The sequence below is a fragment of the Parambassis ranga genome, chromosome 22 (assembly GCF_900634625.1).
Source record: "Parambassis ranga chromosome 22, fParRan2.1, whole genome shotgun sequence".
Taxonomy (NCBI): Eukaryota; Metazoa; Chordata; class Actinopteri; family Ambassidae; genus Parambassis; species Parambassis ranga.
The window spans coordinates 17,848,049-17,872,953 of record NC_041042.1 but is presented as its reverse complement, the minus strand read 5'-3'; the positions used below and the strand labels follow the sequence as shown (position 1 = coordinate 17,872,953).

Below are 24,905 nucleotides of genomic sequence, written 5' to 3'. Positions count from 1 at the left end.
TGTGTTTGTGAGAGAGAGAGAGAGAGTGTGTCTTATCAGCAGGTGTTTGAAGGAAACGAGCTGCACATAGGAATGCACATATGGGAATATCTATTCTGAGAGTTCTGTTCAACCAGAAACACGCAAGCTGCTGCCAATTGTTATTTAAAGTGTTAACATTAATGAATCTGCATTTTGAGCTGAGACTTTCTGAACTGTAGACACTGGGAGTGACAGGCAGATGTGCACTTGCTTTTTTTTCCTAGCCCACATGACAGGCTCTCTAACAAGCTTTTCTTTTTTGAATGTGTGCTCTGCAGTGCCATTTAAGCCGCTTTCTCCTTTCAGTCTGTCAGGATGTCCCATCGCTGCAGCCGAGAAGCTGGCCAAAGCCCAGGAGAAGCACCAGAGCTGCGATGGGCCCAAGTCCAACCAGGCGTCGGACCGAGTTTTAAGGTAGTATTCACTCTGCATACAATGGAGATAGAAAGTTTGTGAACCCTTCAAAATTCTCTAGATTTCCTCATAAATATGACCCAAAACATCTGCAGCATAAGAACTCCTATTATAAAGCATGGTGGTGGTAGTATGATGGTCTGGGCTTGTTTTGCTGGATCTGGAACATTGACAGAACAATGAATTCTGAATGATAAATGCGAATTTGACCCAAGTATAATATTTCTGCCCCATTTGTTTGATTGGGTTCTGTGTCTTTCAGGACTTGTTTGATGTTTTAGGTCATACATATGCTGAAATATAGAAAATCCTAAAGGGTTCAAAACGTTCAAGCACCTCTGTAAGACTATTGTAAATTCTATGTGCAGGTAATTCACAACAAAAGTGACCTTTTTTGTGGCAAGTTTAGTAAAATACACGTGTTACGTTTCATCCTTTTTTTCTCGCTTATTTTGCTATTGAGATTTGACATCACTCTTCTTTGTTTCATGTTGACGTTCCCCCGTCCCCTGAGAATACATCCAAGAGACCGCATGTTCATCTCTCTGAAAGCGAACGGCTTTATTAGATTTTAACAAAATTGGCTTCATTTATCACAGCGGAGCTTTTTGAATAACTATCTTTGATTGTCATGAAAACGCAGCAATGAAAAGTGTTAAGTAATTGTGCATTTTATATTTATATCAAACTGAACATCAGCAGTGTGAGATCTTACATTTCATTTCTTCCTTAGCCGGGATTGAGGCTATAAATACATATCAGACGATAAAAGCATAACAAAAGTATGCAAGATTAATAAAAGAAATGCCTAAATTCAATTTGGCTTGTTTTTTATTGTTTTGCGCTTGAAAAAAAAAATATAAAAGAAGAGCAGAAAAACATCCATGCACAGTCACCTCTCCATCTTCCAGCATCACCCTCCGTCTGCCCCCTCCCTCCGTCCCTTCACTCCTTTTGACCCGAAAGCTCCCCCTAAGTGTCCTCTCCCTCTTCCCCTCCTGGGCAATGTTGAGTGCCTCGGTCCAACTTCCACCCCCTCGTCATTTATTTTCCAGGCCTATGTGCTTTGTCAAACAACTGGACTATCCACAGTATGGTTACAAGAACAATGTTTCCACCAGCACGCCCCGCTCCAACCTGGCCAAGGAGCTGGAGAAGTACTCCAAGACCAGCTTCGACTTCAGCGCGTTTGATGGCAGCAACAACCACCAAGTGTACGGGAAACGGGCCATCGCACCCAAAATGCATGGACACAGAGACACCTCGCCCAAAGGATATGACGGTACTGTAGTGACTTGTAAAATCTTTTCGGTTTTCTTAAGGAACCTTCCATCATTCTGTCACTTCTTCTTTCACTTCAGCCAAACGTTACTGCAAGAACTCCAGCTCAGCCAGCAGCACCACCAGCACCTACGCCCCGAGCAGCAGCAGCAGCAGCCTGAGCTGCGGGGGTGGCGGCGGCGGTGGAGGGGGTGCGGGAGGAGGTGGCGGAGGGGGCAGCAGTGCCAGCAGCACCTGCAGCAAGAGCAGCTTTGACTACAGCCACGACATGGAAGCCGCCCACATGGCCGCCACCGCCATCCTCAACCTGTCCACCCGGTGCCGGGAGATGCCCCACGGCATGGAAGGGAAGCCTCAGGACCTGTGTACGCAGGTAAAAGGATGTGTTTTTGATCCAAAAATGTCAAGTTAGGTTGGGTCTCCATAAGGTGGAGCACACCTTTGTAAGATTATCTACACGCTTCCTTCGTTATACTGATGCTGCCTGTGAACACACACACACACCCATACACATTCCATTAAAGATCTGTGACTGTGTCTCACACTCAGGACTCAGTAGGCCGTTTTTTATTTTCTGTCTGCGGATCAGATAGGAGCAGGACGAAGCACCGTTTGACACGGCGTGAGTCCGCCGTGTCATTTCTGAGGAGATAAGGTGACGCTGTTCCTGTATTATCTGTACCCAGATGCTGAGCTTAGAAAATGGAGGCCAGCGAAAGAGAGCACCGCGGAGGGCTAATGCTGGCTTAATGTGAACATCCAGAGAGTCAGGAGGAAGGGTAAAAAAAAAAAGAAAAAGGAAAGGGAAAGGGAGGTCCAAATAAAAAGTGGGACAGAATCAACATGGCAGCGCAAACTCCTGAAGAGTTCCTGCTGTCTGTCCTCCGCCTGCTCCGGGCTCAGACAGACAGACAGACAGGATGCTCAGGGCAGGAGAGACTTCAGAGGATTTTTTTTCTTCTTCTTTTTCTTCTTCCTCTTTCATCTCAACACCTCACCTTGTGGCACACACTGTTCCACTCTGTGTCTGAATGAAGCTTCACACACAGGCATGTCTATTTTCTATAGCCTCCTTGGTTTTCTTTCCCCCACACTCAGTCTATCCACCTGTTTCTGTCAGGCCGCTCCTTGAATTTATTGGTAGCTGCACTCTCTGCACTTTTAAAGTCACATACAACAGCAAATGAGGCTGCTTTCAAAGACTCAGGTGACTGATATATAAGGGGTGAAGAGAGGGATTTTGTGTGTATGTGTTTGTGTGTGATGGTGATATTTACAGAGCTGGGTGGTGGATGTAGAGATGTAGAGCAGATAAAATACAGCAATTTAATCAAACAAACAAAGAAGCAATATAAAAGTTAAAAAAGTTAAATGAACACATCACTTGAAAAAGAGTGGCACCTTTAGAGTGGCAAACTTCAGGTGTCAAATTCGTACACACATGCACCAAAAACATAAAAAAGTTCATATAACGTCAACTATCTAACGGACTATAGTTGAAAAAAAATATTTTTTACTTCATTGGTAATTGTTGATTCCAAAAAAGGGAGCACTGTAAATGTGATGGGTTTTTTAAAAGAGAAATTAGATTGGAGAAACAAGAAGGAGGCAGAATCAAATAATGATTTCATCACTTCTAATGGGAGACACTACAAACACATCAGAACAGATGTTTATCTTAGGCTGCTTTTACACCTAGAGGCTGCAGTCTGTTTAAATCAAACTCTTGCTGGTTTTCCCTCGTGGTGCAGTTCATTACATCTGATGTAAAAATAGCAAAAACATACAAAAAAGGTGGTTAAAATGATGCCTTGGATTATCATCTGGTGAACAGTCATCCTAGTCAGAAAGCTAAACAGCATCCAAAGCTATAGCTTATATATGGATCACATGATCTGAGGGCATAGGATTATGGGTAGATTGTTTGATTTTACTACTGATACAACAGCAGGATAAATCTTTGGTGACGCAGCATGCTGTTTTCCAGCTGTAGTCGCACTTCACATTTCCTTAAAGAAGTAAATGCTTAAAATTGTCTGTGTCCTGTCACAGCGTCTTCTTCCTGTGTGTTTTTCCATGGCAGACACATTTGACCAATGAGAAGTTCGGATGCTTTCCCATGATTTGAAGTGGTGTGTTTTGGTACAATCGGAATTTTTGTATTAACTATAGTTGTCGATAGTTATATACAGTCTATGACAGCACTAGGAGACTATGTTGTCTTCCTCTTCTTGTAACCATGGTAACCAGCCATCTCATGATGTTTTCTCTAACCCTAAACAAGTAGAGGCTGACCTGAAGATGTCGGACAAAGTGAAATTAGTGAGTGAAAACAAAACCTGTAAGAAATTGATTGGCACTTGATGGGATTTGAACCCATGACCCCTGGTTGAAGGAGTATACTGTGGACTGTGTAAAAATGTAAGAAAATACTATACTACAACCAGCGTACGGCCAGTTTATTTTAAGAGCCGGAGTAGCTGGGCAGAAGTGATGTGGTGAGAATCAGCAAGTGACCTCTCACGTTCTGGCACTTTTACTCCCAGCATCGCCAAGGCGACGCAGGTCACAGGTTACAGGGGGTAGGAGGCCAGGTCGGAGAGGGGTGGTGTCTGATGTGGAGGACAGGGTGGGGTGGGGGACTGTCACACATCGTCATCATTAATGTGATATGAAGGGGTGGGTCATGTTAATTGGACAATGACATAGAATACAATCACTGACAAGGAGAGGGCGGTCGGATCTGTTCGTCCACAACTTGACCTTTAATTCTTTCCCTCAAACTCGTTTCTTACCTACATTTATCCCGTTTTTCAATTATTTTTACACCTCCATCATTTCCAGCTTATTTTAGAGCATTTGTTGGGTATTTTCTGCCATTTTCTTCTATTCATTTGTTAGTCCTTGCTTGCATATTCAGCCCCAAATCTATTACCCAGTGTGTTTGAGTCAAAGTGCGTCACAGAGGTTTTGACTCGAGACACCAGGAGAATCCACCCCTAGGGACACTGTCGACACTGTCGGCTGGAATCAGCATTAAAGCGGGCTTTCCTGCTTTAAAAAAAAAAAAAAAACAAGGAGCAAGAGAGAGGGTGTGTAGCAGAGGAAGGACCAAAAACACTGAACGTTAATTTGTACATATATTTTGGATATTACACCGAGATAGAGCGAATGCGGCCTTGATGGCCCACTTTGCTCCAGAACAGTTCTGCCTCTATTTTTGGGTTTTGCAGCTAACCCCACCCTAACCCTCAGCCGCTGCGATGTCCACTCACATTAGGCTCACACACACACAAAGTCACACTCAGACCATAGTGGGGATGGAAGGAATGAGAGAGAATGGAGAGAAAGACAGAGGAAAAGGAGGTGTTCACTGAGGGATGCGCTCGTCCTTGAGTGCTGATGACCTCTTCTCCTTTTTTGACCCTGGAACATGCTTACTGTGTGTCATGTTTCCTCCTAGACAGACTTGGGCAAAAAATATAATTGGGAATATTGTTTCAGATATTTGAACTGCAGGTGCTCTTGATCCATCTTGATCACTTTTCATGTACGACTGTCTCTGTTTTGCCCAGCTCTGATCCGAAAATATGCAAATGTTTGACTGCTATTTAATCCAAAACTCTCTCTCTTTTATCCCTTTCTCTCCATCCCCACCTCCTTTCTCATAATCATCTGCACACACACACACACACACACTTGCATTTACTTACACACACACACACAAACAAAAACAACACATCCACATACACCATTCCAGAGTCCTGGTCTAGATGTTGATGAGAACGGTACGTTGGACCTGAGTATGAGCAAGCGTCTGTGCAGCGGTGGCGGCGGTGCAGGGGACTCGGTGCTAACCCCTCTAGAGCCCATGTCCCCCCAGAGGCAAGCCGCCCTGCTGGGCTCCCGCTGCTACGGCATGGGGGACGCCGCAGACTGCTGGGACCTGCCCATAGACTACACCAAGATCAAACACATAGACGAGGACGAGAAAGAGGTAAAGGCGGTTTTAAAAAAAAAAAGATTACATTCACAGCCGCCGCTGATTTCTCAGGAGGCTTTTGATCCACAAGAAAGTGTTCATGGATGGAGAGGACAATAAAAGAGAGACAGGAAGAGTCCAAATGACAGTCAGTCATGATGTTGATGATAATTATAAAGGAGTAGTGGAGGCTTTGGGAGCTGATAGACCGTACAGTTGGCATGCCTCACTTATGTTGTCTGTTCAGTGTGTCTCAGCCCAAATTATCTCCCTCCAAGCCATTGATTCAACACACTGTCTCCAAGTCAAACATTTGCATTGCTGTCTGATTGTCTTCCTGGTTTCTTACCTCCCCGTCTGACTCGCTGTTATATTTGGAATCATTAGAAAGTCATATTAGGGATTTTTTGAGGGAAACCTAATGAATCTGCATGTTAATTGATGTCAGCATTGCCATGCACAGAGCTATCTGCTCTGTTTGTATCGTGCTCCCCGCATGCTGGCTTTCTGTTTTTACATTTCGCTCTTCTCCAAAATGAATTATGCAAAGTAGCACCTTGGGAGGGAATCGGAATAGCTCATCTCATCAAAGAACTGCTGGAAATCAATGCAGCACTGCTGGGCGCGCCTGTCGGCGTGCACGGCCGCATGCACGTACCTCTTTTTCTGTCTGTGTGTGTGAGAGAGATGTGAATATTCATAAGTGTGTGTCTGTACCCATGTCTCTTTGGGAGGGTGTCTGTGTGTATATTGCCAGCTCCTACCCTAGCCTACTTTTCCTCGCTCCGTACGTATGCATGTGTCCCTCTGCCTTCCTGTCTGCCTCTCTCTCAGCCTGCACCCCCCCCCTCCCTTTAATTGGAGGAACGCACAGGCTGACCCAGCATCACACACTCGGAGACAGCTTGAGTGCCGGATAATTTGGGCTGTATCTGGACCTGTCTCTTTATGGGCATTACTGTACATACACTTGCGAGCATGGAAGAAAAAGAAAAAAGAGGATTTGCATCAACAGCCGACGTGCCCCGGCTGCATGCACTGCAGACAAAGCACAGCCCCACATACCATGGCCAGAAGCGCTCTGACGCTACACCACAGTGCCACCTTGTGACTGAATACATAAGCGCACCCCTCCCACACACAAGTAAAATATGAACACATTTGCCATGAGTGAGCCCACACACATGCTCAGCCATTAGCATTCAAATTCACCGCCTCTTCATAAAATGCATTCTAACTTTTTAGATGTTTCTGCACATGTCAGTAAAACTTTCACATGTCTCCTCCCCTCAGCCCGATGACCTGGATCCCTTCCACGACCTCCTGGAGGACCGTTCCTTCACCACGGACGTGAGCATGCCCAGCCCCAAACCCAAGTACGTCCAGTGCAAGGAGAGTAAGAAGGACCTGATAACGTAAGGACCCCTCCCCACTTGCTTCTACCTCACTCATGCTCTGCTCCATCTAGATTTCTTCACAGAGATCCTCTTCTCCCTCCCTCCCTGCCCTCCTCCTTCACATCCTGTGCTGCTGGCCATGGCTTGCTATATGACTATTATTTATTGACTTGATGCTTCCATTGTAGTTTAACACAACACAATAGAATCACAGACAGTGAAGCTAAACTGGAAACAATGAAACCCAACCATAACAACAACAACAACAAAAAATCCCCCCTTTTTTCCTGTAATTTTCACTTTTCCTTCTCCTTCCCTTTGGGCTTATGAATCTGTCTATTTTTCTGGTGGCAGATGTCCCACACCGGGGTGTGATGGAAGTGGTCACTTGACGAGCAATTTCGCCTCACATCGAAGGTGTGACTTCCTTTTCTCCTGGTGGATCCTAAGTCTATTTCTCTTTATTGTTTTCAGCTTACCTCAACTATGCTGTCAAACATCTGTAGGCAGACTGTCTCTCTCTTCTCTTATTTGTGGCACTATTGGCAGCTGGGTATCAAAAGGAGGTTAAAATTAATTAAAGAACAGGTATGTGCTATCTTAAAGCTAAACCCAGGGATAAAGTTATTTCTCAATGGGCCACGTGTAAAGCCTTCTAAGCTGATGTTATTCAGTTCTTCAGGCCCTTTCCCATAGTGCAGTGCAAACTAAGCATTTACCATTCAGAGCAAGAAGATTTAAGCAGAACTGCTGAGTTCTGCGGTGCGAGATGAGTCTGCAAGGACCGGACACGGCTGCACCTACTCCTCCCAACTTTCTGAAAACATGTTCTTTTATTCAGAATCCAGCACAGGAGCATGAAGTTTTATATGAATACAAATACTCAGAGGGTTTTTTTTTTAAATCAACTCCCTGCACTTTGCATCATGGCTTTTCTTTTACATTTCCTGGTTGATGTTTTATTTCTGCATGTTTTCGGAGTGGCTGTTATGTTGTGTTACACTGGATGGAGTGTCTACTTTTCTGTGATGTTTCCATCTAACTAATGTTGCACTGGTGTATTTTTTCAGTCTCTCAGGTTGTCCTTTAGCTGATAAAAGCATTCGAAGTATGCTGGCCAACAACGCACAAGAGCTCAAGTAAGGAATGAGATGACTCACCGATTATATGATTGATTTGTTTTTCTTGTTAATTTTAAACTGCTGAGAGAGCTTTAACTTCACTGATACTATTTAAAGCTCATGCTGGTGTTTGTGCTGTATGTATGAGTGTGTTTCAAACTACACGTTATTGCTCTCTGCTATTAAAACACATCCATTAGCTACACTATTAACCTGAAAATATAGTTCCATATTGCCATAGAAACGTGTGGTCGGTCTGCCTTCCCTTAGATTCAAAGCTTGGAAAACAGTGGCACCTCACCATCTCATCTTACTTGGTTTACTTCCACCAGGAAGTTTTCATATGCTGATTCATCATATTCACCCATTGTACAACAAATGGTTAAAAAAATTACACTTAGAAAGTGGGCTAAATACTGAAATCCCTCTAAACTACTGCAGCTCTTAAACCAAATTACATTCTGCATATAATTCTTTTCAAAATTGATCTAATTGCATATATTAAAATTGTATATTTTTCCCCTGAGCTTGAAAGAGTTTGGAGGCCCTGATTTTTCACTAAACTCTGTATCAATCCGCTGTGGAAAATAGGCCCAAACAAATTTGCTTTTGTTTCTTTTTATTTGAAAAAAATGGCTTGAAATTATTATTACAAAAAATCTAATTTGAATATTTATAGAAGAAGACTTGGGCTAATGTTGAGAAAAAAAGAACACATATAGGTGTATGACCCTTTTTGTTGTTGTTTTTGTTTTGTTTATAAAATTAATTTTTTATATATATATATATTTTTTTTAAATAAAGAATTTGAGGAAAGTTACAATTATCAGAATTGTTACCCTTTTATTTTTAATATATTTGTATAATATTTTAGAATACGTCTGACATTTTTCCTAACCTCTGAGATTTGTTATAATTCATTAATTTTTATTTTTTTATTTATTTTTTTGCTATAAAGTAAATTAAGATTTTAAAGGCTTATACTGAATGGGTAGGTGATATTAATTGTTTGTCCTGCTTATTACAACTGTAGAGCAATAGCCTACATTGAGTTGTTAGTGGCCCAGTTACAGCATATTTTCTACTTTCACACATTGAACACGAGTGGACTTAGCAGACTGTCTTAGCTCTCTCCATCAGATACTGCACCTTTGCTGTAGACCCTGAGCCCTTGTTGTGTTTTCTGCCCCAGGTGCCCTACACCAGGGTGCGATGGTTCGGGACATATCACTGGCAACTACGCCTCACACAGAAGGTACAGTTAAATCACCATGTACAAGATACATAAGATCTTACCTTACTCTGCTTTAATGTTCCTGTCTGTCTTTTACACACACACACACACACTGTATGCTACAGCTTTGTAACACTGTCATCTCTCTGCAGTCTTTCAGGGTGTCCGCGGGCCAGGAAAAGTGGGATAAAGATCAACCACAGTAAAGAGAACAAGGAGGACCAGGAGCCTATCAGGTACAGTACAGACACTGATCATCAGTCTTCTGTCTAAAACCCTGAACTCTCCTTCCTGCTACCAGCACTGCTCCTACATTTCCCAGGTGACACATGGTGTGATGTATGACTTTTATTTCCTATTTTAAAATGATGCAAAGAAGAGTGTGAGAAGAGTGTGAAAGAGGGACTGAAGTACAATCAGAAGGTGTATGTCTTCGTCTTTGACGCACATTCCTGTAAGCAGGAAGACGTTAGCTTTAGCTCTGACAAGACAGATGAGTTTAAAGTTTCAACCCTGGAATAAAGGTGCAGGAGAAACTTCAGAAGTGCAAGGTTGTAGCAGGTTAGAGGGAGTGTGTGTGTGTGTGTGTGTGTGCGCTCTGCAGTCTCTGGTGAACTCCTGCAGACACACACACACACACACAGGTAGAGGGAGAGATAGGGGCAGAGAGAGATTGATTGACTTTACCTAAATCCCACAATGGGCTTCTCTAGCCTCAGCCCTGCAGCTGCATTGATTTCTCTGGTGGTGCAGAGCACAAACAACACCAGCTTGTCATTCTGAGGACAGTCTGCCACAGGTGACCCTGACTGTACATCCTGTTTATATACATGCATACATACACATACACAAAATAACAGCAAGTAGCACATTCACTTTCATCTGTTTTATATTCTGCAGCAATTAAAGGAAATAAATCAACCCCACCTCTTGATCTCTCCAGCTTCCCTCTTACTATTAGGGATGACATCATCTCTCTCCCTTGTGATCATATTACCAGAGGGAAGGTCACTGTACCCACCGCTAGTAGTCCTCTGTCTGTGTGTTCTCTTTAGGACCTCTTGTCCTAAATCACACCAAGCTCTTATGATAAACGGACAGATCTTAGCTTTAACACTGAGTGGCTGAAGGGAGGGTAACGTAAGAGTGGCCTTTCCTTGTCAGATATGTTGGAATTTGAACTTAATGGTAAATTAGATCATGTTAAAACAAGAGCATACTGGACTCAACAACATGGGGTTAAAAACGATGTCCTGTATTGGAAGTGCAAGTATGAACTAAGGCATTGACTTAACATGGTGCTGGAAACATCCCTCAGATTTTCCTTCATATCAACATGCCAGCATCACAGAGTTGCTGCAGATTTGTAGGTTGCACGTCCTTGATGTGAGTCTCATAGTCCAGCACATCTCAAAGGTTCTCTGTTGGACTGACATCTGCTGCCTGTGGAGGACATTTGAGTGCAGTAAGGTCATTGTCATGTTTGACATGATGTGAGCTTTGCTCCATGGTGTGTTATCCTGCTGGAAGTGTCCATCAGAAGATGGTACACTGTGCTCATAAAGGGATGGACATGGTCAGCAACAATAGTCAGGAAGGCTGTGGTCTTTAAACCAGGCTCAGTTAGTACTAAGGGGCCCAAAGTGTGACAAGAAAAGTTTCCCCACACCACTACAGCAGCAGCAGCTGTATGAACCACTGATACAAAGCAGGATGGATCCATGCTTTCTGTTGTTTACACCAAATTCTGAGTTGACCATCTGGATGTGTCAGCAGAAATGGAGACTCTCATCAGACCAGATAGCGTTTTTACAATCTTCTACTGTCCAGTGTTGGTGAGTCTGTGTCAATTGTAGCCTCGGTTTGCTGACAGGAGTGACACCTGGTGCTGCTGTAGAGCTTCAAGGTTGTTGAGGATTCAGAGATGTTCTTCTGCAGACCTCTGTTGGAACCAGTGCTTATTTGTTACCTTTCTAAGAGTTACAACCAGTCTGACCATTCTCCTTTCATAGAACTTGTGCTTACTGAAAATCCCTGAAGCACTCAGACCAACAACCATGCTGCATTCAAAGTCACTGAGATCATCCCACATTCTGATGCTCACTTTAAACTTAAGCAGGTCGTCTTCACCATGTCTACACACAGACATGCATTGAGTTGCTGCGATCTGATTGGCTGATCAGATTAACAAGCAGTTGAACAGGTGAACCTAATCTAACAAAGAGAGGACATAATGTAGGGAATGAATGAAAGGATGCTTGGAGGACTGGAAGGGAAAAGATGGCATTAAAGACCAGTAGGTTAAGCTAGTGTCTGGTGTTCTTCCAAATAAATGACTGAATTCATTAGACTAGAATTAAAGCACAGGAGACAGGGGATTAAGCACAAAGGGTGGAAAAAAGGGTTAAACTTGACACAAAGGCAATATATCTGTGACTTAAATTCTACTGTGAATTCACAAGCCAGTCCCCTAGCATTGGAATCAAAGACGACCCAGACAGTGTTTTGACTGTGGTAAATAATCCCTTCACACCCTCAGCACTTTGATGGACATCCCGGCATAATCAAAAGCATAAGGCTGCATTGCAATCGTAGCAAAAGGCGACCTCTTTGAAAGATTCTCCCTGTATGTTTTTGTTTTTTTTCTTTTTACAGCCAGAAACCCATAAAGCAGATAGCTGCTATTTGCAGACAGAAGTGATACTTTCACAACTGATGCTAGCATTAGTTTTAATCCATTCTGCAAGGTGTGACATTTGGAATAATTTACTGCCTCATTGCATCTGATTAGCGGTGGTGCTGATGCACTGCCGCCATCCCAAAACTGCGATAAGGCTGCCACTGGGACAGCTTTAAAATAAGACGATCATATCTTTGTTTATATCAAAGCTAAAAGAGATAGAGGATAGAAATTGCTTGTATAATATTTGGTGTTTTACCGCTGAATAAAACAGAGCCAGTGGTATAATAAAAAAAAAATGCTGTCTCCCTTTGTGTCCCCACAGGTGTCCAGTGCCAGGTTGTGATGGTCAAGGACACGTGACAGGGAAGTACGTGTCCCACAGAAGTGCGTCAGGATGTCCCATAGCAGCAAAGAGGCAAAAAGACGGCTACTTAAATGGCATTCAGTTCACTTGGAAGTCTGGCAAGACAGAGGGCATGTCCTGCCCGACGCCGGGCTGTGATGGCTCGGGGCACGTCAGTGGGAGCTTCCTGACGCATCGAAGGTGAGTATAGGGTCAGATCAAAAGAGAGATAATGACATAAAAGGTGTGAAGTGTATGACAAATATGTGGCTGGAGGCATGGCCAGAGCCAGGATTATACAAATACAGAGAACCAAAAAGTGAACTTGCTATGACCAAATACTGAAAATGTAAAAATGGCATTTGAGCTAAATTCTCCTCTAATTTTCTCCACATTTGTAAAGTCGTGAAAATGTACATAGCTATAATCAACATAATCAGGAACACTGAAAGTTGATTTTACCCTCAAAATTTTGGCACAGTTTAATTAATATACAATACGTTTAGACAGTATGACCAGATATCATATCTGAGGCTTTTTAGATTTTAAAAAATTACCTAGAACATATGGTCATAATATCATGTAATTTGACTTCATACATTGGTCAAATACTTTTTTAGAAAAAGCTGACACATGATAACTGAAATCTGGACCTTTTCTGTGCTGTTTTTGGCTGCCCTGAGAAACCCTACCGTAACACTTAGTATAGACGTGCATGTAAAATCCTTGCATTAGCTTTTTCAGATGATTTCTCATTTTTTTAAATGACACCTACAACATCTTTGCAGCAACCAAGTACAACAATTATTATGTGATTTTTAATATATGCAATTCAGAAACAATACAAAGTTGTGGACCCGGGGGACCTTAATGGTAGCTATGGCCATGGATGTAGTTATTGACTAAAAGGTCAAAGATAGACTACACTATGATATCGTGTTTTCTAAAAACTCTCTATTAGGACTCAAACACACAAAAATTCGAAGTTTAGACTAAAAAAAGTTGTAGAGAAAAACAGAATATCCCTAAACTGCTTTGTGTGTGCACAGATATGGATGTAATCTACAAGTTTGCCAGATCTAAGCAAGGTGCTAATTCTAGCTCAAGTCTGGTAATCTGCAAGATAGTGATATTCTCCTCAGCCTTTTTACAAACACAGCAGACTGTAACCCATGTTGGCTTGCTGTATGTGCATGTGGAAACCCGTGATATACTGAAACAATGCCTCCTCCTTTTCTCTTTGCCTCCTCCAGTCTGTCGGGTTGTCCACGTGCCACCTCCGCCATGAGGAAAGCCAGGCTCTCCGGAGTGGAAATGCTAACAATAAAGCAGCAGCGTGCCAGCAATGGTAACTACAACCACTCACCCACAACAATGCAGCCAATCAGGAACACGGATGCGTGGATGATTTACTGAAGAGAGTTCCAATTTCAGATAATAAACCAATCAGGAGTGTGTGTGTGTGTGTGTGTGTGTGTGTGTGTGTGTGTTTTCCAGTAGCATTCTTCATATTGTGTGTAAATCTGACTCCTGCTGCTTCTCCTCTGCAGGGTTGGAGCACGAAGAGGAGATCAAACAGCTGGATGAAGAAATCAAAGATTTAAGTGAATCTAATTCACAAGTGGAAGCAGACATGATCAAACTTCGAACACAGGTGAGAAAGCACACCTCTCCCATGCTGCGTTCACTGACCCATTCTTCTCCTGCAGCGCTGCGTTATAGCCGTAACGTCCCGTCTTTTGCTCCCCTTCATGTCCGCAGATCACCACAATGGAGTCCAACTTGAAGTCCATAGAGGAGGAAAACAAGGTGATTGAACAGCAAAATGAATCTCTCCTGCATGAGCTGGCCAACCTCAGCCAGTCACTGATTAACAGTTTAGCTAATGTCCAGCTCCCTCATATGGTAAGGGCCACCAGGAACGGCAAGACAGCAAGTTGCAGAAATAATAAAGCTAACCATAGCACTATTATATTTGTGTTATATTTACCCACAGCCTATATTGTGCATGCTTAGTGGAAAATGTGCAGCATTGCTTGTCTTTCCAGAGCGTGAGGGGGAGTTGTTACATGAGGTTTGGTTGGGCATGCATACAGTATATACTGAGGTTTCATCTGTGCTTTAGAGAGGTATGATGACAGAATGCTTCGCTGTGTAGTGGATGAAGGAACAAAAAGAAAAGACTTCAGATACGATATTATGTTCAAATTCATGTTTCACAATTACATTTTGTTGCTAAGGGTTTCATAGTAATCACACACGGGTTTATCCTTCACACTGCTGTTTCATGATATCCTTCAAAATGGATCAGTTACTGCTCACCGACAAAGGAAGGAATTAAAGCATCCTTCTCTAAGTGTGATTGTATAATCACATCCTTTTATATTACAGCAGTTATTCAGATTAAAAAAAAAGTCTATGACACTGGAGTAAAATTATTATTTTTTTACAAATCATCCCTCATTATAACACCAGAGGGCCTGTTCTTGATATCTTGTACAGTATGTGCTGTTATTTTTTCCCAGTTGATTTGAGATCTGTGGCACTGCCATCTAGTGTTTGATTGTAAGAATAACAATGTTCCTACACAGAAAGAGCTAAAAGAAGTCTGTCCCTCCTCTCCTTCCGTAGAAACCCCTGGCACACAAAGAGCCTCCTCTAAGGAACAGCTGCTTACAGCTGCACCAGCAAGTAAGTCAATCACTGAAGTCAAATAAAACTGAGAACAGATATATATCCCATGTAGGAGTGTATTCTGAAGAGACTCAGGTCTGTGTTAAAAAACAAATCAGGATAAACATGGATGTAAGTGTCTGTACAGACTTTGCACTTTGCATGGTAATCTGATAATAATCCATAATCTAATCCAACAGTTTCAATGCCTGAATTACTATGCACAATGCATATCGTTGCACTTGAAGCAAAGGACAAACCCCAGCCTCCTGGGTGAAAGTCTCAAAACTAGTGGTGTATTACTCATCTCTGATTGGTCCATTTATGACACAGCGGTCAGTTAACAAAGCATTACTATGTAAAGCCGACTGTTGCTACGGATCACTGGATAGGATGATTTCCAATCTGATAAATAGAGTTCTGGATATCATGTAAAAAGATTCTTTGACAAGTTGTCATGTAGTACCTGATCTGGTCAGCATAACTAGCTTTTTAGTGTGATGAAGGTTTATAATTCCGGGGCCCTTTTGGTGTCACTGAGTAAGGACATGTTACAGGGCCGCCACATACATTCACTTGGGCATATTAAGTGGTCACTGTTACATCATCAAACACATTTTTTGGCACTAATTATACCAATAAATGTCCAATATTTTGGCTAAAAGATCAGCTTGATATTGTGCATTAACAACACTAGATTTGGTACTTAAATATTATTTTTCTCTAACCGTGTGTAATGTTATATTCTTGGTCCTGCAGGAGCCAATCAGCGAGCAGAACTTTGATGCCTACGTCACGACTCTAACGGATATGTACACAAACCAAGACCAGTACCAGAGCCCAGAAAACAAAGCCCTGTTGGAAAACATCAAGCAAGCTGTTCAAGGGATTCAAGTGTAACCACTCAGTGATGGCAGACTGTACTCCCACCCCACCCACCCCACCCAGCAGGTGTGGCTGCGCCGTCACCAGGCAGCGACGGTTGAATCAGTGCAGTAACTTCTATAGTGTTATATATTCCACAACAAAACAAAAAAAACAGAGGTATTGAGCTTAGGGAAGACCTGAAGATACTTTCTTTTCTTTTCTTTTTGGGTCTTGCTTTGAGGAAGAACATAAAACAGCAAAATAGTTTTTGAAGACATTCACATTTTGTACGTTTTCATATGACATAGTGTCATGTAATGTTTCTAGCTGCTCATGTATGCACATTTTTAGTGTATATTTCTGAACAGTAAGCTAACGATAACAGAACGTCAGTTCTTTTTATTGCTTGACAACAAAGCATTTTAGACGAAAAAGCGGACGGTGAAATAAAACTGAAAAAAAAAATGACAAGCAAGGAGGAAGCTACTTATTTTTCTCCTCAGTGGATGACTTTGGACTTTTAGATGTTTCTTTTCTTCTTCTTCTCCTTCTTCTTCTTCGTCTTCTACTCGTAGATTGTTCAAGAGCAAAGAAAGTGGTTGGCTTTATTTTCTGACTGATGCTTGAGGAAAAGTTTGTGCTTCGTTTTTTTTTTTTTCGATGGAAAGAAAACTAAGAGCTGTGGGGTGGGGGAATTTAAAAAAAAATGGTGCTGTAAATGAATCCTGGAGATGAAACTGACCTGATGTATGTATGAATGTATGTATGAACAGTTATATTGTAAACATCATTACACGGAAACATGATGGTGGATATCCCATTATCTAGGAGAGACGGTCTAGATTCATTCCTATAGAAGGAACACATCTGTGCAGTGCATGCGTGTTCACATGCTCGTCCTTAATTAGTTAGGAAGATGTGTAAAGACAATGACCTATAGAGACAATAATCTAGCCTTTTCTAGTATCAAATCTGCTCAATTTCGAGACTTTTGCGTTGCTAGGATGGAGAAACGTCTCAGCAATATAATAATTGAATCATTTGTTTATAGTAGGTACTGGATGCAATCTGCAAAGGAAAATAAAAAAGGTTGGGTATATGCAATTTCTTGTTTATAAGCATAGCGGGGTAACATGAATCTTTTTAATATAGCCTATGTAAAATATTGATTTTTATACAAATCTTTTAATACAACAACAAAAAAAATCTTTTTAAAAAAGAGGAAAGGGAACCTGGACATTGAGTTTTAGAAGCGAAAGTATATGAGTTCCACTTTTTTTCTGTACGATTTTGCACAGGGACACCTTCGTTTCCATGTTTTGATGTTCTTACAGAAGCTAAAAACAAAACAAAAAAAAGCAGTACCTGAAGGGGTTTCAGAGGGTTTTTGTAAAGAGTATTTATAAGAGTATGACAGCGGGACTTACAGGGTCACTGTCCCCACTTATGTGCCAGTAGACTATTTGCACTTGTCCTTGAAGATATTATCCTTGCGTACGGCGGCGTGCAATTTTTCCAGGTGACCTCTTTTTGTTTTTTTTGGCACACAATTAGAGCAAATGACTGCTTGGAGCCACTGCAGGTGTGTGGATTCACCGAGAGAGGAAGAACAGGGACTTGAAATCAGATAAAAAATTAAAAAAAAAAAAAAAAAACACAAAAAAAGGATGATTATAATTATAGCAGTTAAACTGTAGGCTATTATCAACTGTAAAAACATACAATTTCTTTTCTTTTTTTTCTTTTTTTGCTATGTTTTAGGAAGATGAAGTTATCCCCCAGCAGCACTTTATATCTAATCACTGTACAAAGGATTAATCAATTCAAGATTTAAAAAAAATAAAGCAGAACAAGAAGCGTGAGGTCTGGTGAAACGAGACCTCCGCGGGGTGATATACAATCCAGCGCCACATCCGTATGCCTGACTTGTATGCACCCCCCTCCATTCTGTCGTCCTAGTTGTTTAGAGATCATGATCATGTTCAGAATTTTTGCCTTTTTCGAGAGCTAATGCAAAAAGGTGCTTGTCGTCCACCTGATTGAATCTCATCTATTGTACTTTAAGGGTCCCTTCTTCAGGGGACCCCCCCTACTACCCATCATCCATGACTGCATACGCCTTTTTCTCCACAGCATCGTGTCTGCAGCTTTTTGCCAATATAGTAATGCTTCAGTAGAGTAATAGCTAGTACCAGTTTTTGAATTAATTCTCATTATCAGTGAAAATGGAAGAGGGATTTTTAAAGCACAAACCGGCTGCTCATCTGATGTTGGTACATAAAATAACAAATCTGAAAAGAGTTATCTGTGACTATCTTATAGGGAACACAAAAAGGTTGTCACATATTTAGAATGCTGACTTTTCATATAAATTATTGTGAATTCATCAGAGTTTATTATTTTGTTTGGAGCCAGTTCATTTTTTTTATATATTTTATTTGATTTTATTTTTGAGATTGATTTCAGTGACCATTAACAAAGACAGGATTTTGTATAAACTATTGTGCTCTCTGTGGAACTGAAGTTTGATTTATTTTTGTACTACACAGCATGGATTTGTTGACATTTTAATTTTGCTATAAATGTGTGAGATCACAAGTTGCTGTGATATTTCATTTATAAATTGTGAACTTTGTACAATTTTTGTCATGCTGGATGTTGACACATCTTACTCAGAATAAAGAAAAAATGTGTTGCCAGAGGCCTGTAAAATCATCCTGTTTTTGTGTTCATTATGTGTTGATTCAACAGTCTGCCAGCAGATGTCAGCAAAACACACACACACACAGAGTCTGTATGAACTGCAGATGATTCCAGCCATAGGTTCTTTTCCAGTTAAATGCGTTGTTTTGCAGTTGATCTCAGTGTGTATAGTGATCGCACATTCTTCCAAAAATATTAATAACACACAGTTCTATTTCTCATAATGTAGCATATTGGTTGCAAGTTGCAACTGTGTGATAATATATGTTGATAATAAAGTAGGTTATTTGTAGTATAGTTAGGATTTTTCATACCATTGAAAGGTGACTTTCTATTGAATAGACTGTTTGAGCCAACGAAAAACATATATGCCTTTTATTCTGCTCAAATTCTAATTTTGATACTCTCCACACCTAAAATCTCATCTCAAATGCCAGTCAACTTAGTTTTCTTTGTGTGACACAGATCCACATAAATGTTTTTAAATTAATTTAATCATCATTGTTGCGTTTATACTTGTTTTGCAGTGTTTTTACTGTTATTATCTGTTTATATTTCAAGGTAAACATGAGTTTCTCTAAAGGCACGGGCGCAAAGCGTACCCTTATGTAATACCACTTTGTGCCTTAGGGTGGACTAGTGAGCCAATCTAGCGCTTTGTCGTCAAGCCAATAGGAGAGGAAGAAGTAACGTAAAGTGGGGTGGTGTTTGATAGCTGTCTGTCAGAAATAATGAAAACAACCTGCCGGATGATCTGGGAATGAGGTATAAAAGTTCTGCTTGCTTCATGCTTCAGTTCCTTCGCTGTGCCATACGGAGGCCGGTGAACCGGTGCACAAGAAGCGGATACGGAGCAGAGTTTTTGGCGCCAAGGTAGACTACAGTTTTTTTGCTAGGCTAAATGCTAAAAACAAACCCAGCTGACTGCTCTGAGGGAGTTCTTCTTCTGCAACTTTGTTTTCATTACGAGGACACGAGGAGCAGCTAAAAACTTTAAGAAACTTGTATAATTGTTCTCTACTTTGATTTTAATGCTAGGTCAGGTGAGTAGGCTACGTTCTTACTGTTTATGGCAAAGTAGGCATTTTTTATCAGTACATTTTTTTATCAGCACATAAATATTCATTTTTTTGCTTGCTAACAAGTAAGTTCATACACATTACTAGGAGATTATTCATGACCTAAATGGCTTGTATTTAATAGAATAACATTTTACAGATTATAGCTCAACTTGTCGTTTATAACTGTTTATTTAAAGATACAGTAGAACAAGGTAAGACCTTACAGCTGTTCTTTGCAGACATTACTAACACTGCTCCACAGGGAGACAGTGAGGTGAGGTCTTTAAAAAGAGTAGTGGTATTGCAGACGTTCAATATAATGAGGCCTATCTCTGGAATTTTGAACTGTACAGTAGAAAGCCATGAAACTTGACATACACATACCCAATAGTAATTTATTATGGAACTATAAATAAAGTACCATAGTCCATGGAACATGTTGATTTGTTATGGACAGAAACAAAACTTCCAAGGTCTATCTGTCCCTCCAGTCTGTCTGCTTATAGAAAAGCCAAACAATAGCAATGAGATAGCATTGTTAGTAGTGGAAATTCTAACAATGACACAGTAGCGTGCCAGCAGCAGCAAACACAACTACCTCTGAGCAACACAATATCAGGAACAGAAACCTGACATAACCCTAGACATGAAGCTCAGCCATTCAGCTTCACAGGCGTAGACTAGAAACAGTGGAGCTTTATTCACTGGTGATCCATTTATAATACCAATTATATTGGTATTTAAAGCACATTTAAATTCTGAAATGTGCAGTGACTGACTCAGGCCTGGGGAATTGTGCATTGTAGTGTTATTCCTACATTTTCCAGCAGGTGTCAGCAAACACAAAGAAACATTGTGGCATAATAATGCTAAAGTTTTCTCTCTCCCTTTTTGATTGGTGCTCCACTCGTCAGCTCTCAATAATCATGATCACTTGTGATTAATAACGCCAATTATCTCAGCAGAGCCACCTCTTCCCTGTAGGCTGCCTCCTCTCTGCCAGTGATCAACACGATGACGGCTGTGTCATAAACTTGATAATGAATGTGTTACATACATAGCGTTTACATAGCATAATACTAAATATTGTAAGCCAACATAATGTCAAATAGAAATAGATTTCTATTCTGTTGGTGAGCATGTAAACAGGGATGTGCAGTGTGGATATATTTAAAGTGTCAGAAACAGCTCTGGTGTCTTATAGGAGCTCTGCACCTTTGGGAAAGGCTTGATGTTCTCTGCAATTGACCATAATTAAATGAGCAATATCAGATTTTGGTGTAAACTCTGTTTTGTGCACACTAATTAGAAGCAATCAAAACCCCAAACAACTGTACTGAGGTAACTATGAAGATTTATCATGAAACCAGCCCTCACTACTGTCTCATTGATTTTTCTTTCTCTCCACTCACTTCTGGTCAAAACCTGAATATATAACTTTAACCTTCTTTATTGGAGGTTAAAAGTGTCCAGATTATGCATGGCATTCTGATGTTTCTTCTAGCTGTCATATAAATCGGGGAGAAATTGCTGTATACCGGTGTTCTGTCGGTGTGTATCCATCTGTGCTTCCTGACGTTAATGCGCTTGCGCACACACGTAGTTGATGGTTAGAAGTAGATTCTGCTAAATATTGTTATTATAGTATATGCGATATATATTAGATGAGGCAGCATTATTTGACAAAACACCGGTGTTACACACTTTTTTTTTTTACAGTTTGGACCAAAGAGGGCGCTCTATGAAATGAAATGAGCTATTAACATGAGCTTTTTTCCAAGAGGTCTAATGTATTCATACGCCGGTTTACCTTCAAAAGCTGAAAGACATTAGCAGTTTAAAAGTTTTTTCCTCCCTCTCTCTCTCTGTCTGTCTCTCACACACACACACACACACTCTCCCTCTCTCTCCCTCTCCCTCTCTCTCTCTTTCCCTCTCTCTCTCCTCTCTCTCTCTCTCCCTCTCTCTCTCTCTCTCCCTCTCTCTGCCTCTCTCTCTCCCTCTCTCTGCCTCTCTCTCCCTCTCTCTGCCTCTCTCTCCCTCTCCCTCTCTCTCTCTCCCTCTCTCTCCCTCTCGCCCTCTCTCCTCTCTCTCCCTCTCTCTCCCCTCTCTCTCCCCCTCTCCCTCTCTCTCTCTCTCTCTCCTCTCTCCTCTCCCCTCTCTCCTCTCTCTCTCCTCTCTCCCTCTCTCTCTCTCCTCCTCCTCCCTCTCCTCTCTCTCTCCTCCCCTCTCTCTCTCTCTCCCTCTCTCTCCTCCTCTCCCTCTCCCTCTCCCTCTCCCTCTCTCTCTCTCCCTCTCTCTCTCTTTCCCTCTCTCTCTCTCTCTCCCTCTCCCTCTCTCCCTCCCTCTCCCTCTCTCTCTCCCTCTCTCTCTCCCTCCCTCTCCCTCTCTCTGCCTCTCCCAGTGTGTGAGCAGTGGGGGCAGCTAGCGGTCTGTGCTCTCCTCGGCGTACTGCTAGCAATGGCGCTGCGGGCCGGCCAGCTCCTTTCTCCGTGCCTTCTCGCCTTGGCTTTGTTATTGCTCGCTAACGGACCGCAGTTTGGACTTTGCTGTCCGAGTCGCTGCTTGTGTTTCCGGACCACCGTGAGATGTATGCACCTAAACCTGGAAACCGTACCAGCAGTTTCTCCGCAGACCACCATTCTGTAAGTAGCGTTTTTCCTCCTTAAATATAACGGGGACTGACCCTCACGTAGACGCAGGATTGGGAATGTAATGAATGTATTAGGAGGCCTGTGCATGCATGCACAGTGGAAGCCTCTTGTGGCATTTCATCAGTATTCAAACAGACTTTGGAAAGTTAAAGTTGAAAGACAGTTCCGTGGAAGTCGTCCCGTGGTTGGAGCAAAGGTTATTAAAATGTCTCAGGAAGTTTTCACGAAGTTATGACACCTGCCAGTGAGTTCAGCTGTGGGCTGTGGAGGTTTTTAGGGTCACACAGCTGCTCAGTCAACTACAGGCGATGTGGAGGTTCTGCTGCATGCAGGTCCATGAGTGAGAGCTGCTCTGAGCTGTGACCACCTCCACAGTGACGCTGATGCTGTAAGTTCCATGGTATCCTGCTTGTTCAGGGAAATGTGCTCCTGATTTGAAGGACAGACCCGTGTCCAAAGTTAGATTTGATCAATAGTACTGGGGTGCCTATAAATCTTAAAAAACTTCTATTTTTTTATTTCAATTTTTCTCTTTTTCTAGTCCTGGAGCACTACTGATCTAATCACATCAGTATGAAAGCAACAGTCAGCTGCTGGAATGATGTTTAGGGACCGGATGAAGTCACAATGTGAGGCAGTATCAAAAAGCTGTAAGCACTTGAACGCAGCACAGATCAGCTGCATGCCCTAAAAAGATCAGATTAAAACACGTTGAACTGTAGCTGATCCGGTCATTTAAATGCTAAACTGGCCTGTAATGAGTTTCACAGTTAAACATGTTGGTGCCTGCTAGCTAACACTGCTTTTGGGTCCTTACATGTGTTGAGCACTGTAAAAATTGTTTAACAATATAATTTATTGCCTGTTTAAATAGATCCCACATATGGAAACTGTTAATGTGATTCCTATCTGTCATATACCAGCTTTAGTCATTGATTATGATTACTATATCGTGGAGTTTAATTATGTCTGTGGGCTTACTTGAAAGGAGGGACATTCTTCTTACTCGGCAAGCACTTGTGAAAGTCTCCCGGCTGTCACAGGACTCTCTTACAGTCATCTAGCTCAACAATTTCCTTTTTGATGACAACACAAAGCTCCACCTCTGCCCAGTCTTCCAAGTATGTGGCACGCTTTGTCTTTAATTGGCCACTCAAATTGCCCATAGTACATAGCATATAAATAGCTTCATTCATACTGTAAACAGGGGGACAAAGGGGCCACTCAGTCAGCCAATAATAAAGTCAGAATGAGTCCCATCCTTCGCCATCTGTGGTCAGCCCACAGCGGCGTTGCGCCCTGGAAGATGAAAGTCCCCCAATGAAAGGATTGTTTAAGTCTTCTGTAGGATGTGTCTGATCAGACCAGGAGGACATGCTGTGGTTTCCCAGAGGCTTTCATGGTGGTGAGCTTTGAAGATATACAGCCACTTGTCGCTTTCCTCCTCCCTTGGCTGTCATGTTAGGGCATGAATTCACTTCCTATCTGGCCCTTCTTCGTTGTGTTTTATGAAATGTTCAACTCATGACTGGTCATCTGCAGGTGACAGCTGTTCACAGAAATCATATGCAGAGAAGTGTACAGTGTCAGGTACTCGCTGGTCTCCGGTTAGATTTTAAAGGTAGGGTAGGAGATTTTGAAAACTCAGTGAGAGTCAGCCAGATTTCCAAAGTAAACACACGGCCCTTTCTCTCGGCGCTCACCCCGAAGCCACGCCTCCCAACCAGTCTGTGACTTCGGCCATCATGCACGTACCTCTCTGGTGCGCGCAGAGCAGGAAGAGAGTGACAACCAGCCAATACTCCGCGCAGGGTCCACCCGGAGGATTGGCTGATGTTTTTAGTGTTTTATAGCTTCCACAGATGATTCATATTCTTCGTTTTAAAGCCAAACTGCCGAACTAATCGGTTGCTATCGGATTGTAAAGAGAAGTTACACTAATTTAACAAAAAGTGTATCAGAATGAAACCTCCTACCCTACCTTTAAGTCCAGCATGGTGCTTATGGTTTAAGCTTTTGTATGGATAGCAGACAGATGGTGTATTTGGGTGTATAGGCACTTGACTCGGAGCTATGAGCCGCATAGGAATGAGTACTGCATTCCTCCTTTCAATTGGCAGCGTGCCATTCAAGGAATTTTAAAATAAAAAGGTGAGATGGTCTTCCTGGTTGTCAAACATGTCAATAACAGCAGATGCATTTCTGCTATTCTTGATAGAAAAATGCTTTTAACCCTATCCTATCACATTCTTAGTCATTCTGGTCTTATTTTTAACTTTAATGATAAGTTCATGAATAAAAAACAAAAAAGTACACATTGAAATCAGTTCTGAGCATAGAGCTCATATAGTTAGCTCCTTTTAATATGATCTATGAAAACTAAACTATCCATATTTTGGACTCTGCTGATTTTGAACTGATTTTTTGAATAGTTTCTAGTCTTGTTTCAGAAATACCAGAGCACATGAGCT

The 24,905-nt window shown here is 41.8% G+C and overlaps 2 protein-coding genes across 3 annotated transcripts in view; both read left to right on the top strand.

Annotated features, from left to right (window-relative positions):
• myt1lb (myelin transcription factor 1-like, b) overlaps nucleotides 1-16,169 on the top strand; it is a 53,391-nt gene extending 37,222 nt beyond the window's left edge. Inside the window, exons 8-22 of the mRNA XM_028396064.1 lie at nucleotides 328-435; nucleotides 1,491-1,717; nucleotides 1,797-2,089; nucleotides 5,477-5,713; nucleotides 6,992-7,113; nucleotides 7,450-7,512; nucleotides 8,166-8,234; nucleotides 9,409-9,471; nucleotides 9,603-9,686; nucleotides 12,456-12,677; nucleotides 13,730-13,824; nucleotides 14,027-14,130; nucleotides 14,238-14,381; nucleotides 15,108-15,167; nucleotides 15,909-16,169. Of these exons, the coding sequence (XP_028251865.1) occupies nucleotides 328-435; nucleotides 1,491-1,717; nucleotides 1,797-2,089; nucleotides 5,477-5,713; nucleotides 6,992-7,113; nucleotides 7,450-7,512; nucleotides 8,166-8,234; nucleotides 9,409-9,471; nucleotides 9,603-9,686; nucleotides 12,456-12,677; nucleotides 13,730-13,824; nucleotides 14,027-14,130; nucleotides 14,238-14,381; nucleotides 15,108-15,167; nucleotides 15,909-16,049 (2,032 nt within the window). The 3' untranslated portion in view covers nucleotides 16,050-16,169. The remainder of the gene's footprint in view (nucleotides 1-327; nucleotides 436-1,490; nucleotides 1,718-1,796; nucleotides 2,090-5,476; nucleotides 5,714-6,991; nucleotides 7,114-7,449; nucleotides 7,513-8,165; nucleotides 8,235-9,408; nucleotides 9,472-9,602; nucleotides 9,687-12,455; nucleotides 12,678-13,729; nucleotides 13,825-14,026; nucleotides 14,131-14,237; nucleotides 14,382-15,107; nucleotides 15,168-15,908) is intronic.
• Nucleotides 16,170-22,191: 6,022 nt separating this feature from the next.
• The window catches only part of pxdn (peroxidasin), a 40,240-nt gene continuing 37,526 nt past the window's right edge, over nucleotides 22,192-24,905 (top strand). For both annotated transcript variants that reach the window (XM_028395404.1, XM_028395403.1), the window contains exon 1: nucleotides 22,192-22,425. In XM_028395404.1, the coding sequence (XP_028251205.1) occupies nucleotides 22,241-22,425 (185 nt within the window). In that variant the 5' untranslated portion in view covers nucleotides 22,192-22,240. The remainder of the gene's footprint in view (nucleotides 22,426-24,905) is intronic.